This window comes from Arachis hypogaea, chromosome 2, assembly GCF_003086295.3.
Source record: "Arachis hypogaea cultivar Tifrunner chromosome 2, arahy.Tifrunner.gnm2.J5K5, whole genome shotgun sequence".
Classification (NCBI taxonomy): domain Eukaryota; kingdom Viridiplantae; phylum Streptophyta; class Magnoliopsida; order Fabales; family Fabaceae; genus Arachis; species Arachis hypogaea.
Window position 1 is genome coordinate 73,260,560 of NC_092037.1, and position 15,999 is coordinate 73,276,558.

Sequence of the window (15,999 nt, forward strand, 5' to 3'; positions counted from 1 at the left end):
GATTCTAAAATTACTAATCTACCTTTTTCTACTTCTTCCTCCCTTGGCACCGCCATCACCAAATCTACCACAGGATCTTTGCTCTCCACCGGAGCTATGAAACTTGTACCTCTAGCAACCAAATTTTCGCATGTTCTTGTAGAACAAAATTCACCTAACTCTTCTAGTTTGCAATCCAATCCGTAGCTCTTATGGCCAACTTCTTTTACTAGAACATCGAATTCACTAGTACCTATTGTGATGTGAATCCACTCGTTGATTATGTCCATAATAAAAGTATCAATTGCATACGCCCACACTAAATGAGATGCATGATTTTATGGCTTTGTCACACCCAATTATTTCTCTCCACTGGCCTCGTATTATCTTGAACGTCTCCGCTGACCACGTATGCAAAGGAATACCAAAACACTCTAACCACACCCTTCGAGTTTTATTTCGTTCCTCATCTTTCCATCTCCATACACTATAGAAAAATTGCAAAAAAATTATTCATTTTGAACGTGAAGACTTCTTCTATATGCAGTACACTAACAAAAGTTAGAGTGCTTTGTACGCTCTTATTTCTTGTACTTGCACAACTTGAGGTAATTTCTTCCCAATCTTAACCTTCAAAGAATTATAATCAATAACTTTCGTCGTCTCGCCTACTAAACTCCTTTGTAGCCAGTCTAAATTCTCTCTAATCATGGGTATTTCCATCTTCTTTGTTTCCAGTCTAAAATTTTTTGAATTTATTAGACAAAAATCAAAATAAAGTTAGAAAGATCAAAACTAAAAACAAGTAGGAACGAATAACTTATTTAAATAGAAAGAAACAAAAAATTTTAAGAAAATATTGATTGATTATGAACAATATTTCATTTCTAATTTTTTTTCAAAAAATAATGAGCATAAAAAGGTAATAAATTGTTTTTTTTCTTCTTTATGTTACATAATTATTTAATTTGGTTAAGAGATTAAAATTTGAGTATTTTTACAATTTATAATTGATCTCCGTGCTTATCTTTTTCAAGACATTATAAATTTTCTTATAATCATTATTATGATATATAAAATTATTATGTTTATAAAAAAATTAATTATTATATATTTGTATATATGAATATATATTATTTAATTTATTTTTAATATATATTTTATATTAATAATTAATTTATATTAATATAAGTGTACCTTGTTTATGTACAACTGTAGTATCAATGATTGGTACCATGACTCATGAGATTTAATTAATTTGTTCATACCATATATAACTTGTCATCATTTTAAAATACTTGATGAGTTGACGTCAGCTGTTTATATCTTTCAAGTAATCTAATAATTGGCGCAACCACGTAAGCATGTTATAATTATGCTCTCTCTTTCTATTTTTTGTTTTTCTTTATCAGTTTGAAGAGATAAGCATGCATGTTTATGTAATGTGTACGTTTATGCATGAATTGATGATGAAGTTCACGAAAAAATATTGTACTGTTTTTTAAAATTAAAAAAAGTAATATATTTTTATATCATATTTTTTAATTTATTTTAACTATTTAAGGTATTACTCAATAAATTTTCCTGCCTAGCTATTTTATTTTCATGAAAAAATATATTATATAATTTGTGAATTTCTATGTTATTGTATACAATTGTAAATATTATTGAGTTAATTAAATTATTATCAAAATTAGAGATTTTTTTTGAAAAAAAAAACACATATAATTGCCTTTGTCAAATAAGAGCCTTTTTAGAATAGTGTCCTCTTTGTTAAGAATATAAAAAGATTTTTTTTAAATTAAGAGTAAAACTTAAATCCGAGACCTATAAGTGAGGTAAGAAAATTATGCCATTTGAATTATAGTTCGTTGGCATATAAAAAAAATTATTATTATTATTTGGTTCGTTTCTTATAACCCTAAGTTATCAATTTATCATGCTTCATGAATCATGACGACGATGGAGCTTTAGTTCAAGTTTAGAATAATAAAATAAACAAATTGCATGTATATACCACTCAAATACCTCTGTTCTTTCTTTAAATTTTATTTAACCACTTAATCTTACGCATGTTAAACATGTCATTAAGTGATTATAAATCATGAAACTTGCTTGACTTAGTAGTTTTATATAAAATAAAATAATAGCGAATGACAAGCAGGGTGACCATTTCAGCTTCCAAATTACAAATGTTTGCGTGAGCAATTCACAACAAGAAATTGCGACTCAATTTAGTTATGTTTTCAATTCAATTTTCCACCTCCAAGACACTAAATTTATTAGATGTTGTGTTCACATTGGTTAATTCACTTCATCAATAATTATAATTTAATAATACAACAAGCTTCAAACGAGTTTTGGTAGAAGAGAAAGGTAATTCCCATGGTTCTAAGAACCCAATCAACTAGTTCGATCTGATTAATCAGAATTCTCACCCATAAGAGTAAGACTAATCAGATTCAAAGTAACAATTAATTGATAAGAATCCGTTAAAAATAAAAAATTTTCAAAAAATAGATTTATCAATTAAATCAGTATGATTTTTTAGAAGTTAATCAATTTAAAATAATAAATAAAAAAATCAATTTTTTTGAATTATAAAATATATATTATATTATATTATATTATAGTTAATTCTCAATAAAATCTTTGAACTTCTAAATTTTTAATTTTACCGATCCAATAATTGATTTGATTTTTAGAATTTGTTAATTTCGTAATTAGTTTTAAACATTCTACGTTTACTTATTTATTTATTTATTTATTAAAAAAAAGAAAAAAAAGAGATAATTTTATTTGAATATACTGATAATTTTATTATTTTAAATTTGAAGTGATTCTGAACAAAGCATCTACATCAACTACAGCTGAAAGTTGGGGAATCCCCCAATAACCCAATTGGACCATCTGTCATTTTGTTTCCTTTTTTTCCTTTTTGGTGATTTGGATTTTCAGTTTCATCATCAACTGAACAATGATTAGGGGGTCTTCTTCCATTTCTTTTCTTCTTCTTTTTTTTTTTTTAATTTCTTCAAATATTTCTTTGATTAAGCAGTGACTGATGTCTCAACAGCAAGCTTCCCAGAGTATGCAACTTCAGATTTCATATCAGCCTCCCATAGTTCTGGCACTGCTTCCCTAAGGTTGTGAATGCTTTCCAATGCATAATCTGCACCTTTAACTCTCTGAGATGTACCAACCTGGATTTTTTGTAACAATCAATACATAAGGTCTCATGATTAATAAAAATACATCCCAATTTATAAATAAAATTATTACTCTACCAAGTACATGCTAAATTTTCATTTTGGTTGCTAAATCGAAAATTAGCCATCAATTTAGCAACCAACTGGAATAGTTTTTATGATAGTCATTAAATCGATCGCTAATTTCTTACTCAGCGATGAATTAGTGACCAACTAGTATGATTTTGTTGGTAGTCGCAATTTTTTTTAACGACCGATTTTTTTTTTTTTTTGTCATAAAAAACTCGATCTCGATTGGTTACAAAATCGGTTAGGATAGACTTTGGCCGAGTCAGGTCGGCTAAACTTGCCCTACTAGGTGATTAGCTTCTTGAGGACTAGTTTAGTTAAATTCATGGAGTCAGATTTTATGGGTTAATTTTTATTGTGATATAAAATAAAAAGTTGTTAGGTAATGAAATTTCAAAGAGGAAATTGTAGTGGTACACAGCAAAAAAAAATTCCAGTGACTTACCAAGACAGTGTGAAGTCCCACACGTTTTCCAGCCTGTATATTGCGGACACTATCCTCAAAGAACAACTGAAAGTGACACATTGAACCAAAGAATATGTAAGCAAACACCTAAAAAGGTTAAGATGTAACAAAATCTCATGATGATAATTTGACTGCTCAAGAAGATATGGGTATGTTTTGTTTGAGAAAACATTTTCTATTTTCTATCTTTTTAAATTTTTATTTAAAATTAAAAATTCAAATTACGTATTTTATTTTCTTACAGTTCTTTGTGGGTCAAGATTGGCAATCTTAAGAGCCAATTCAATGGCATTCTCTGATGGCTTGCAAATTATTGGTGTCTTTGGCAACACATGAGTGGGATTTGGTTTAGAAAAGTGATCAATGATATCAAAGATTTGTGAGGTTCTTGAAGCATTGTTCTTTGATGATCCAAGAAACAGAATGTCATCTTCATCATCAGAGACACTGGTCTTGTGGATTGGATTAAGAGTCTCAAAGCATATAATTCCTTCAAAGCAGTCCTCTAATCCAAGCCGGCTTAGCGCCTTCGCCGCGTGGACCTTGTCCGCGTTTGTGAAGATCTAAAGAAGAAAATTAGACACCAAAATTTAGATCATCATGAACACTAATTATATAGTGTGTGTTTGGATTAACGTTTGTAAACAAAGGTTTGTATAATGTCTCATTGCTTCCATGAACACTACTTACAAGTTTCCTGTAGGGAAGGCTGAGTAAAAGGTTCCTTAGAACCGGGTCCGGTTTTAGATTCTCATAAGGCAATCTTCCATGGACAAAACTGTATAATGCACAATTCAAAAGTCAATGTCAAATTTCAAAGTCAGATTCAACCTGTTTAGTAACCGTCTCGAATATTAGAATATACTAAAATAGTAAAATTAGAGAAAAAAAATAAGGGGAGGAAGATACCTATGATATTCATCATAGTCAAAGTCATATCCAATAGCCTGAATAAAAGTTAGAAATCAATTAAGTTGTGAGAATCCAACAATGGAAGAACCAAAGAAATGACAAGGAAAAATAAGCAAAAAGTCATGCATACCCTTAGACCAGCCATAGTTGTGCCGTAGTTCTTGTAAAGAAGGTTGGACAAGTCATCAATTTTGCTTGGGTCTATGCCAAGCTTCTCAACCATGTAATCTAAAATTACAATTATGCCCCTCATGTCAATATCAGCAAAAAAGCATCAATAATGGAGAAACATTATTAATGAGATTACTCTAAATCATACCTTTAATATTTTGGAGGCATGATTTTGCAAGACCAGAACTTAGAGGATACAAAGTATCATCTAAATCTGCATAAAAAAGTTCAATAGTTAGTCACAACATACCCCAAAATCTTAATTTTTCAAAATTTAGAACTTGATGAAACAAAATGGTATCATTGCAAAGGATTACCAAAAAGAAGGCAATCATATTTCGGCCTCTCGGCTTGTTGTCTGAAGCGATTCTCATACTCCATGTCGATCGATTCGGAAACCTTAAACACACAACATAAGAAAACAATGTTAGCATGATAAGTTCATGAACTTGCAAAGAATTTATAGATTCTTCAAATCTATAGAACTTCATGTCTTTAAATGATTGCTTCAATTGACTCAGATTAGCACCAAAAAATACAACAAAGGGGGCCACTTCAATCCATTTGGGATAAGGCTTTGTTAATTTTCTGAGTGGACAATCCACAACAAGTGGAATAGGTTTATAGTCATTAAAAAGTTATGAATTAAAAAAAAGAGAGTTTCTTTCAATTGTGAAAATTTTGCAGCCACAAGAAAAGGATATCCAAAGTTATTATAATATTCTGAACAGAGTTTTCCTGAGAACAGAGCAAATTTTTACTTCCCAAAGTGCACCAACTTTTGTTATAAATTTTTGCTCATTTGACACAAACTGTTCATGATTGAACTGAAACAGATTCTTTAATGGGGAAAAAGGTGGGGAAAAAAAGAAAAAAGAACACTTTAAGGTAATGCATATTTTATATAAAGTCTCATCATATCATGGTATATATGGTTTCTATATTCAAAACATTAGGTTCCATAATCTTGGTAATAGTCATGGATTTCAATAATAAATTATATTCAATGATCAAGGTTCATGAAGCCAAAGGGTAAAGGATTATTGGTGGCAATGACAAAAGAGAATTATGAAGGGAAACAAAAAAAAAATGCTAGAGCATTGAAGAACATATATAATGAAGGTTTTAAGCTTACCCAAAAAGGGAAATAAGAACAACAAGTGATGGATTTTAAGGACAAAAGAAGAGGGTATGAAGAAGCAAAAAGCTTTTAGAGAGAGAAGGGTAATTGAATTGAAAGAAGCAAGAGGAAGAAGAGGAGGGGGGAAGAACAATAGAAGCAAGAGGGGGTTTATATAGGCAAAGGAGGTTGCTTCTATCTATGGAAGGAGTCATTGAATAATATACAATTTTTTTTGCATTACAATTTTATTTTTATTTTTATTCAATTACGTTTAATTGTGGAATACAATAACCAATGAAACTAGTACAATGATTATTATATGATTCACTTCTCCAAGAAAGTGACAGCTAATTCAATTTCGTTAATTGTTTTCTAATTTTTTTTAATAGGAATCAAAGTTTGATTTCTTCTTTACATGTTGCTGCTATAGATTATAGAAGGAATAAATAGTAAAATAGTTGTAAAATAACAAGGGAGGGGGGAGGTAAAAGAAAAATGCTACATGCAATATTATTATTTTTTATTACTATTTAACTAATAATAATTTATATTTATATTTATAAAAATTTTATATATAAAAATATATATAGTTTACATTTATATTTATTAAAATTTTATACATATAAATTAATACAATTTATATTTATAATTTTTTTAAATTTATACATATAAAATTAATAAAATTTATTTATTAAAAACAATTTAATATTTATATTAGTCAAATAATAACCAAAAATATTAAAAATGATTGACTTCTAAAAATTTTTCAAGAGAAAATATAGGATTATATTATTAAAATTCTTAATTGTATGTTAAATAGAGTTTTAAAAAATATATTTATAATTAGATAGTGAAAAATACAAATACATCTCAAATTTAATACTATCCATTATAGTTAGAACTAAACTTGATAAACATAAAGTTAATCGATACTCATGGTGAGTTATATTTTTGTTTCGATAGTTTTGAAAGAGAAAAGTTACTGACTATAAAATATTAATCATACTATATTGATACTAAAATTTAGTTATTAATCAGTTATTATTTTTTTGGAGTGGCGGGATAGTATTTGTAAAGACATTTTAAAACTTAAGTCAGAATGAATTTGAGATGTATAAAGTGTGTGGAATAAGTAAGTAGCGGAGGGAGTCTTTGACTCTCCTTTATATATATTGTGGTAGTTATCTCATCTTATCTTATGTGACTAAGATAAAGGAGATATTTAAATTCAAATATCGGGTGAAAATATTAAAAGTTATTGATCTGTTTTTAGACCGTGAAGACAACCTTAGAATTGTCAAGTTCGGTAATCGTTCCGAAAAAGAACCCGAAGATCGGATCTAGAACAATATATATTTAGTACGTATGTTTTAAAAAAATTAATTATACTGCTATAAATTATTTTATTATAATAACTTTAACTATTTTAATGATTGATTATTTTATTAAAAAATAAATAAAAAATTATATAAATATATAAAATTATAAAAATTAATTTTTTGTGTTTATCGAATATTTTTTATAAACAAAATTTTATTCACATCAATAAAAATAAAAAAACTCAAGCCCATAGTTAAAAGCCAGATAAGTTACTAGTTAGCACCTTATAATTGATGATTAGGATGGGACATTATTCAAATTATGAATATATTTTATAAGAACTAGGAAACAATAATAATAATAATAATAAAAGGGAGGGAATATGCCAGCTGCAATGAGCAGAATATGGAGGCAAATTAGATTATTAGAGTAAGTTGGGGGTTATAGCCACCGTACAAAAAGGAGCACAACTCTTGTTTCCCATCTTCTTGGCTAAGAAAATTGGCTACTTGATTGCACTTCCTAACTACATCATGTGACACACACATTTTCAACATGATCAAAATTTGGAAACAAATAAAAAACCAACTTATCAAAATCTCTATAGTAACTTTACCCTTTCTCGTCTTTCTTTTCGTTCCACATATTTCATGTGATCCCAAACTGCACACGTCGTTTTAGTACAAAATCTTTAGTTTCAATCGTTTTTTCAGCTTCTTTAACCACTTAATGATATTTATAAATAAATTACTCTTATATAAGTCGTACGTAGAGATATAGAAAGTAGAAACTTTTTGTTGGTTTTGTAAAAATAAAATTAGAGTAATCCTCTAAATATGATTTTAAAAAATTTTCAATGAAACATTTTCGTTTTTGAAAAATTTTAGTAGATTTTATGTTTTTTAGTTTTTACACTGTAAAATAAATAAGTTTTTCTTTGTCATTTTAATCCGTTAAAAACTAATAAAATGATTTGACATCATTGTTAAGTAACTGAAATGTCTATAACAACTCAGGAGTATTCAGCCGATGAGAATAAGTCGTTATTTGACATCAAATCTAATAAATTTTGCTAGGAATGAGTGTGTCTGATTGAAAATTTTTTAGGAATTTATTTAATATATTATTCAGACATTTATTAATTATCTTTAATTTTGCATTTATAGTTGCTATTTAAGAGCCATTTTCTTAATAAATGATGAGATGAGTTGTATTTATATTGTCTATATATATATATGAAATGGAGATAATGTTTATTTTAGTCCATGAAATTAGTATGTAAGATGAATTATTTATCTAATTTCTAACTTTTTAAAATAACTAATTAAGTCTCTCACTTAGAACCCTGACTCAATAATCTGGAGCCAAAGTTTCATCTCACATCCAATAGTTTCAGACTGGCGTGGCCAGTTAAATGGCACCTTATGATACAATAATGGTTGTGGATACTTTTTTATGATTTTGCAAAAATGTTCAATTTGTATATTTAAAATTAAATTTTTGCTATTAGTATTATATTTATAAATATAATTTTAATTTATTAAAACTGTTCAGTCACAACCGACCAAATAATAAAAGCTACTTATAAATTCTAAAGAAAAACTATCCATGTTAGCTATAAAAAAATTCTAGTAAATTAGTACAAATTAGTCAATAATATGTGGAAAAATAGCGCAAATTAGTCATAGGAGTGTGGCTAAATAACCCGACATTAGTCACAAAGAAAGGTGTGGCTGAAAAATTTAACTTGCATAAATTAGTTATGGATAAATTGTAATAAAATTATATTTTTTTATTTAATTATTTTTATTTAACCACAACATCAAGTATGAATAATGATATATAAACAGTAACTCTTTAAAAATTTGATCTTTATAGTGTTTAAAACTGTGACTACTAATTTTAAAATCGTAAAAAATTGAAAATACAACCATTTAATTATCATATCCACAAATGTCGTTTTGTGTCCAATGCATGGTTGTTACATTTTTAAAGGATTTTAGTCATGGTTTTTTTTTTATGACTAAATCCTTTATTTCTTGTAGTATAGTTATACAGTGTTAGAATAATATTTAACTATTTTCACTACCACTACACTAATAATTATAAGACGAAAGTTTTGCTAAAATTAATGGGAATCACATTTGTAACTTCTGACATTTTAGATGAAAGTTTTTAAGTGCTGGTTTTACATATATAAAGAAAATAAATCTCAACCTTTTTTTTTTCTTTTTTGAACAATAAATGTGCATATCTCTTCGAATTTCTAAATGCGATTCAAATTGCTATTATTTGCTATGTTTCTAGAGACAAGTCTTTTTTCCTAAGATCTAATTCTTCTCGTTAATTATACTAGTAACTTTGCATCTAATACAATTTATCAATATGATTTGCATAAATAATTTATATCTAAATCACACGTAATTGATATGTGACTTTAAGTAAATTATAAGATTTTCTTTACTAACTATATATTATAAAAGAGAAAGTCTCAAGATCCAGCACTTTTATATATTTAATTATTAAAAAAAATATATATAATTTTATACTATTAAATATAATTTTATAATATTAAAATATTAATAAGAACTAATTAATGACTACAAATTATTAAATGTGCTAGTCCCTAATACTACTTGTTATGAAAAATTATGTTTGCCTGTATAGTAAGTAAGGTTTTTTTTTTTAATTTGAATCTTGAAAATAGTAAAACTCGTATTTAAAGAAAAACAATTAAAACTTTTCAAGCAATCAATCAATAAAATTTTTATAATCGAGTTTGGATATCAATTGTCAAAACTAAAAATGTATTAAAAATTGGTAGCCATAAAGTTCACCTTAACTACATATATATTGGTTTTAAGATGAAAAAGGAAAATATTTACCGTGACAACAATATAATGAATATATATATATATATATATTGGACCAAGTGACATTATTATTTTTATGCTTTAATCATTCTTTTTCTTTTTAGGCACAAATGGTTGTAGCCTTTTACCTTTGTTTAGCTGATATGAAGCAAGTACACGCAATAAAGGAAGTAATGAAAGGGGAACAAAAAGAGAATGCTTTATAAATGTTGCACCTTCTCATCAGCTTGAATCCACATATTTTCATAGAGAATTATGTTTTATTTTCTTTTATTTTAGAGTATATTTTAAATATCTTTAAGGAATATATATTCACAATCATTTATTTTTGAACTTGTGATGTAATTTTTAAATATATATCATATAAACTTATTTAAACGAGTATAAAAATGTTTAAAATAGATAATAATACTTTATAAAATATCAATGAATACGTAGCTTAATAAGTAAGTAAATAAGCGTGTCAACAAAAGCAAATCTGAGAGCTAAAATGTCTATTCAAAACTAAAACTTTTGTATAGAGAGTATTGCATGACAGGTTATCAGTTTTTAAGTACAAATTCTGTTAAAATTCGAAAGAAAAAAACTATGGTTTTATTCTATTCGAATAGTGTTAGAAGTGAGTCGAGTTAAACTGAACTAAACTAAATTTAAACTCAACTCACAAAAATTAAGTTTGGTTCACGATTCAATTTATTAACAATTAAATTTATTTCGTAAGTTCAAGTTCGACTCAACGAGATCTCACGAACTGGCTCGAGTTCACAAGCTGGCTCGAGTTCATGAGCTGATTCAAATAATAGGAACATAATCTATAATTTTATATCAATAAATTATAACTTATATATATTAAAAAATATTAAAAAAGATTAATTTTATACATTATTTATCTATTAATTATAGATCTTTTATATCCTACATCAAAATTACATATAAAAAATGATTATAAAATTTTAAATACCTAAGTAGCGTTTGTTTTGAGGTATTGGGACAGAAACTGAGAGATTGAGACTCAGTATTATGTTTGTTGGCTCAGAGACTGGTATTAAAATTTTAGTCTATGTCTCTAAAATTTCAGTATTTCAGTACCTTTAAAAAATAGAAACACAGGAGACTGAAATTTATAGAGACGGAGATTAAAACTTTAATAACATTTTATACCTAAACTATCATCATTTCAATTAATTAATTTTAATTTTATCCTTTGTGCAAATTAAATTAGAGCTTCATTCTTATTTCAATTTCTGTCTCCCAATTTGCATCAAACAGAATATTAAGATTTATTTCAGTCTTTGTCTCTTAGTCTCAACTTCTCAATCTTTCAATCTCTATCTTTCTACTAAACGCTACCTTAAGAACATTAATATATATGTAAAATTATATATTGTTATTATATATATATATATATATATTAAATTACTAATGAGTTGAATTTTTCCAAATTTAAGTTTGACTCATTTAATTTATGAGCTCAATTTCAATATCAAATTCGAGTCACTAATTCACAAATTTGCTTATTAAACTATTAACGAGTTGAATTTGAACGCTCCTCTTATTTTTAACCTTAAATATGATCTCTAATAATAATAATAATAATAATAATAATAATAATAATTTGTAATGCTATAAAATTGCCATGTCATGGTGCAGGTATTCAAAGCTCTTGAATATTTCAATATTGCGGCACTGCCCTTGAATAGAAGTAACTTCTTTGAAAACAATTGGAGGCCACCTGTGTTGACAAGTGGAACAAAAACAAAACAATCATCACCAAATAATAAGAATAATAGCAATAATTTATTTGTTTAATCATATAATTACCCTTTTGCGTGTAGGACTCCTATTTGGCTATAGAACGAGTTTGTGAATGAAAAAAAGTGTGCTCTTACAATTCGACAAAAACGCACACACTATCTAAGTCGCATACAGCTCAATATATTACTAATATTGAACCCCATAACTATACCCTTTTTACTAATTTCGGAAAACTTTATTAATATTAATGCACTTTGTTACAATAATGCTGAGTTTCAAAATGGCTTTATTTCCTTTTATATTGTACATGGTTTCAAACTTTCAATTCATCAGATATTTTACTAGGGCATTTTGGTCAATATATATAAAAAGAAAAAAAAGGAGAAAAAAAAGAAAAAGAAAACAAAGATATTAATTGTATGTAGTACTTGGTTACATGAACCGTGACCATTCATCTGGACACTTCTGGATTCTTGGTGCACGTAAGTGGACTTCTAACAAACAGCTTACAGCTAATAACAGCTCCACTTTTAATAACTTTAAATGTTATATGATGCCAAAATGGGGTATGTATGGTCATGTACCAATATATGGTCGGTTGTAGCGACAAATATGAGTTCGAGTCTTAGATGTGAATAATTAGTGACAGATTTTTAGTGACAATATGAGTTCCAGTTTTAATTGCTGTTGGATTTTTTAGTAACAGATATGGGTTCGAGTCTTAAATATGAATAATAAGTGTTGGATTTTTATAAGATAAGATGCTAATTTGTTTCAGACAGGAAAATTTTTTATTAATGATAAGGGTAATTTTTTTTTGTAATGGTTAATGTTCAACATCTAAATATTACTGCCTCAATATATGTCCTATTCTCTTTTATTTGCTCATATGTTATCATTTTACTGTAATAATTTTCTTCATTTAATATTCATTCATTATCATTTAATACTTCTATGCATTACTTGTAATATATTTGATTATGTTATGTACTAAGTATTTAGTAATACCTTTAAATTAGTATAAACATCACTTTAAACACTTTCGAAATTAAGAGTTTTTAATCTGGAGCTATATTACATAAATAATTTTTTTTTTTACTTATAAGTCTTACAAGTTAGAACAAATTTAACAAAAATTACATTTATCTACCACAGCGTGATAACACGCGCATCACTAAGCGTTTACAAAGTGCGCTTTCACTGACTATTATGAAAAACGCTTCTTCTTTTTCACGTTCTTCCTTCTCCTCCCCATTTTCCTTCTTCTTCTCTTTTTTTGTGTTTTTCCTACTTTTTCTTCGTGTGTTTCATCTTTATCAGTTTTTTTATTATTGTTATTGTTGCTGCATTTTTTCCCTCCTCCTCTTTCTATTGATTTTGCAATATTGTGTATTTTTTTTTCTTTGTTTGGTTTTTTTTTCCTAAGAAGAATTATAAGAAAATAAAATAAGATGATGAAGAAGAAGCTGTAGAAGACGAAGAGGAGGAAGAGGAAGGGTTTTGAATTATGCAGAATTTATCAGAATAAAAATACACCCAAAAATTCTTAAAATACACCCAAATATCTTTGTGTTATACCTAAATATCTTCGCGTTACACCCAAATTTGCTGCAAATACAAAAAAATATTTTCTCTAATGCTGTATTTTTTTCTTCTTCTTCTTTTCCTTATTTCTTTTTTTCTTTTAGTTAAATGAATGTAAGTTCATCCTATTTTAAGTAATTTTGCAGCATTATGTATTTTTTCTTCTTTTTTGTTTGATTTTTTTATTTTTATTCTTGTTAAGAGAGTAAAACAAGAATAAACTTGAGAAGGTAAAATAAAAAAAGAAAAAGATGAATAAAAAAAAGAAGAAGATGGTGATGATGATAAAAAAAGAGTAGAAGATGAGGAGGAGGAAGAGGAAGAGTTTTGAATTATAAAGAATTATCAGAATAAAAATACACCCAAATATCTTTGTGTTACACCTAAATATCTTCGTGCTACACCCAAATTTACTGCAGAAAAATATTTTCTCTAATGCTATAATTTTTTCTTCTGAATTGAACCACACTTTAGCCACTTGATTGGATTAAAAACAATAATCAATTTTGTTCTGGTTCAATTGATAATCTGAACCTAAATTATTTGTTATCTTCAATAACGAGATAACTGATGATGGAGGAGAAAGAGAAAAAAAAGAAAAGAAGAAATTCTAATGAAAAAAAGAAGGAAGAGGAAGAGGTGGTGTTGATGATGATGATAACGGGAGAGAAAAATTACGAAAAAAAAGAAGAAGAAGCACAAAAAAATATAGAAAAAACATAAAAATACGTGAATATAAATTACTTGTATGACTTATATAAGAAAACGCTTGTACGTGGAGAATAACTCTTTAATCTATGGTTTCTGTTAAAACTTGAAACAACTTTGTTTAACAATTAATACTTCTTACAATTATTAATGTTCTTTACTTTTATTACATATATTTCACTGTTGAAAGTTACTTTAATGACATTCTCTTAACCTTTCAGATACTCATTTAATCATATATAATTAGATTTTATGTATTTTTCTATAATTAAGTTATTATATTTGTTATTTTAAATTTTGCAACCCACCAGTTTTTTTTTTTTAATTTATAGGTTAGTATACAATAATCTCATCATATTTAAATTTTTTTAGTAAAAACCAAAAATTAAAATTGCCATTACTCACACACAAATTAGAGGAAAATAAAGACAAATTGAAAAATAATTAGAATTTCTTTTAAACCTATATATATATGTTTCTGTTAAAAATAACGTAGCGCATATTTGTACATGGAGGAAGTAAAATATATACTATATATGTAGTATAAAATAAACGAGAAATTAATTAACCACATGTTTTGTATCTTTCACTATTTTAGTCTTTGTTCAACTTTTGTGACCATACTAAAGTATATAGCTTAGTAAGTAAAAAAGATAAAATAGAATAATTCTTCGTATGCATTATTTCAATTAAGAATAATGGTAATGTGATCATGATTCACGAGGCAGGCTATAATGATATGCTTTTATGTGTTGAATGTTATTTTAATTCTTGTGAGAAACACACTTAGACACCCCACTACCCCATTGGAAGCTTCCTCATTTTGGTTATTTTAATTTCATCTTTTTAACATTGGAAGTGTAAATGTTCTTAAATTAAATATTACTCCTTTAGTTATCCTAGAGATTTTGAAAAATCTTCAATTTGTTTCCTTGAAAGGGCATAGGCATGTGCTTACTGCTTAGTTAGCCAGAACGAAATTCTAATAAGTAAATATTTACATTCTAAAAGCATTTTTTTTTTCAAAAGTAGAATATAATATTATTGATTGAAAGATTAAGCAACAAATAAAATTGGTCCAACTTTTTCTTCATACTAATATAGTATCTAACATTTATTATCAATAACTAATCTAGATTAAAAAAAATTATGACTCCTTTTAATTAGTAAATATAAGTATTTTTCCTATCATCAAATTTTAATTCAAAATGACAAAATTAGTCAAAAGCGAGCAAAATTATCAATTACTTAATTAATTATTAAGTGTTAGTAGAGTAGTTTCTTTTTTGTTTTTTTAGTTTCATTATTCGGACCAAGATATCTATTAAATATATAACTATTCAAAATCAATTTGGATTGACTTAATTATCAACTCACTCATTACTTTAAACGAATATTGAAAGTTTAAAATGATATAACTAACTAAAAAAATTAAATTCTAGTTAGTGGCCCACAACATACTTCTAACAAATGTAGAACAGATATTATAAGAAAAATATTAAAAATTGTCGAATTTTGTCGATAGTCTATTTATTATCGAATTTAACAACGAAATAAATTCGACGGTATAAATTTCGTCGATAACTATTTATTGTTAAATTTTTTTGTCCGCTAATAATTATCGGCTAATTTAACGATGGATATAAACCTTTAATTACAAAATTCTAAAGTTCATTACTATCAATTTTTTTTTTCAGTATATCCGACGGTAATATATTATTTATTTTAATAATTAAATAAATAGTTACCGATAAATTTAATCGACAATAAATCCGGTGGTAAACTTAAATTTTAATTTTTAAAAAAAATTTATTTAAAAATTCAATATAT

General features: G+C 26.6%; 1 protein-coding gene across 4 annotated transcripts in view; it reads right to left on the reverse strand.

The window, feature by feature from the left end:
- Positions 1-2,772: 2,772 nt before the first annotated feature.
- LOC112748028 (suppressor of disruption of TFIIS) overlaps positions 2,773-15,999 on the reverse strand; it is a 65,481-nt gene continuing 52,254 nt past the window's right edge. Inside the window, exons 1-10 of one of the 4 annotated variants that reach the window (XM_072218899.1) lie at positions 13,684-13,734; positions 5,942-6,121; positions 5,124-5,205; positions 4,955-5,020; positions 4,766-4,863; positions 4,633-4,670; positions 4,414-4,501; positions 3,966-4,286; positions 3,703-3,768; positions 2,773-3,182 (exon numbers count right to left, since the gene is read on the reverse strand). In XM_072218899.1, coding sequence (XP_072075000.1) covers positions 3,030-3,182; positions 3,703-3,768; positions 3,966-4,286; positions 4,414-4,501; positions 4,633-4,670; positions 4,766-4,863; positions 4,955-5,020; positions 5,124-5,187 — 894 coding nt within the window. In that variant the 5' untranslated portion in view covers positions 5,188-5,205; positions 5,942-6,121; positions 13,684-13,734 and the 3' untranslated portion in view covers positions 2,773-3,029. Of the gene's footprint in view, positions 3,183-3,702; positions 3,769-3,965; positions 4,287-4,413; positions 4,502-4,632; positions 4,671-4,765; positions 4,864-4,954; positions 5,021-5,123; positions 5,206-5,941; positions 6,219-13,683; positions 13,735-15,999 lie in introns of those variants that run through there. The other 3 variants (XM_072218904.1, XM_072218896.1, XM_025796238.3) reach the window with 3 other exon arrangements.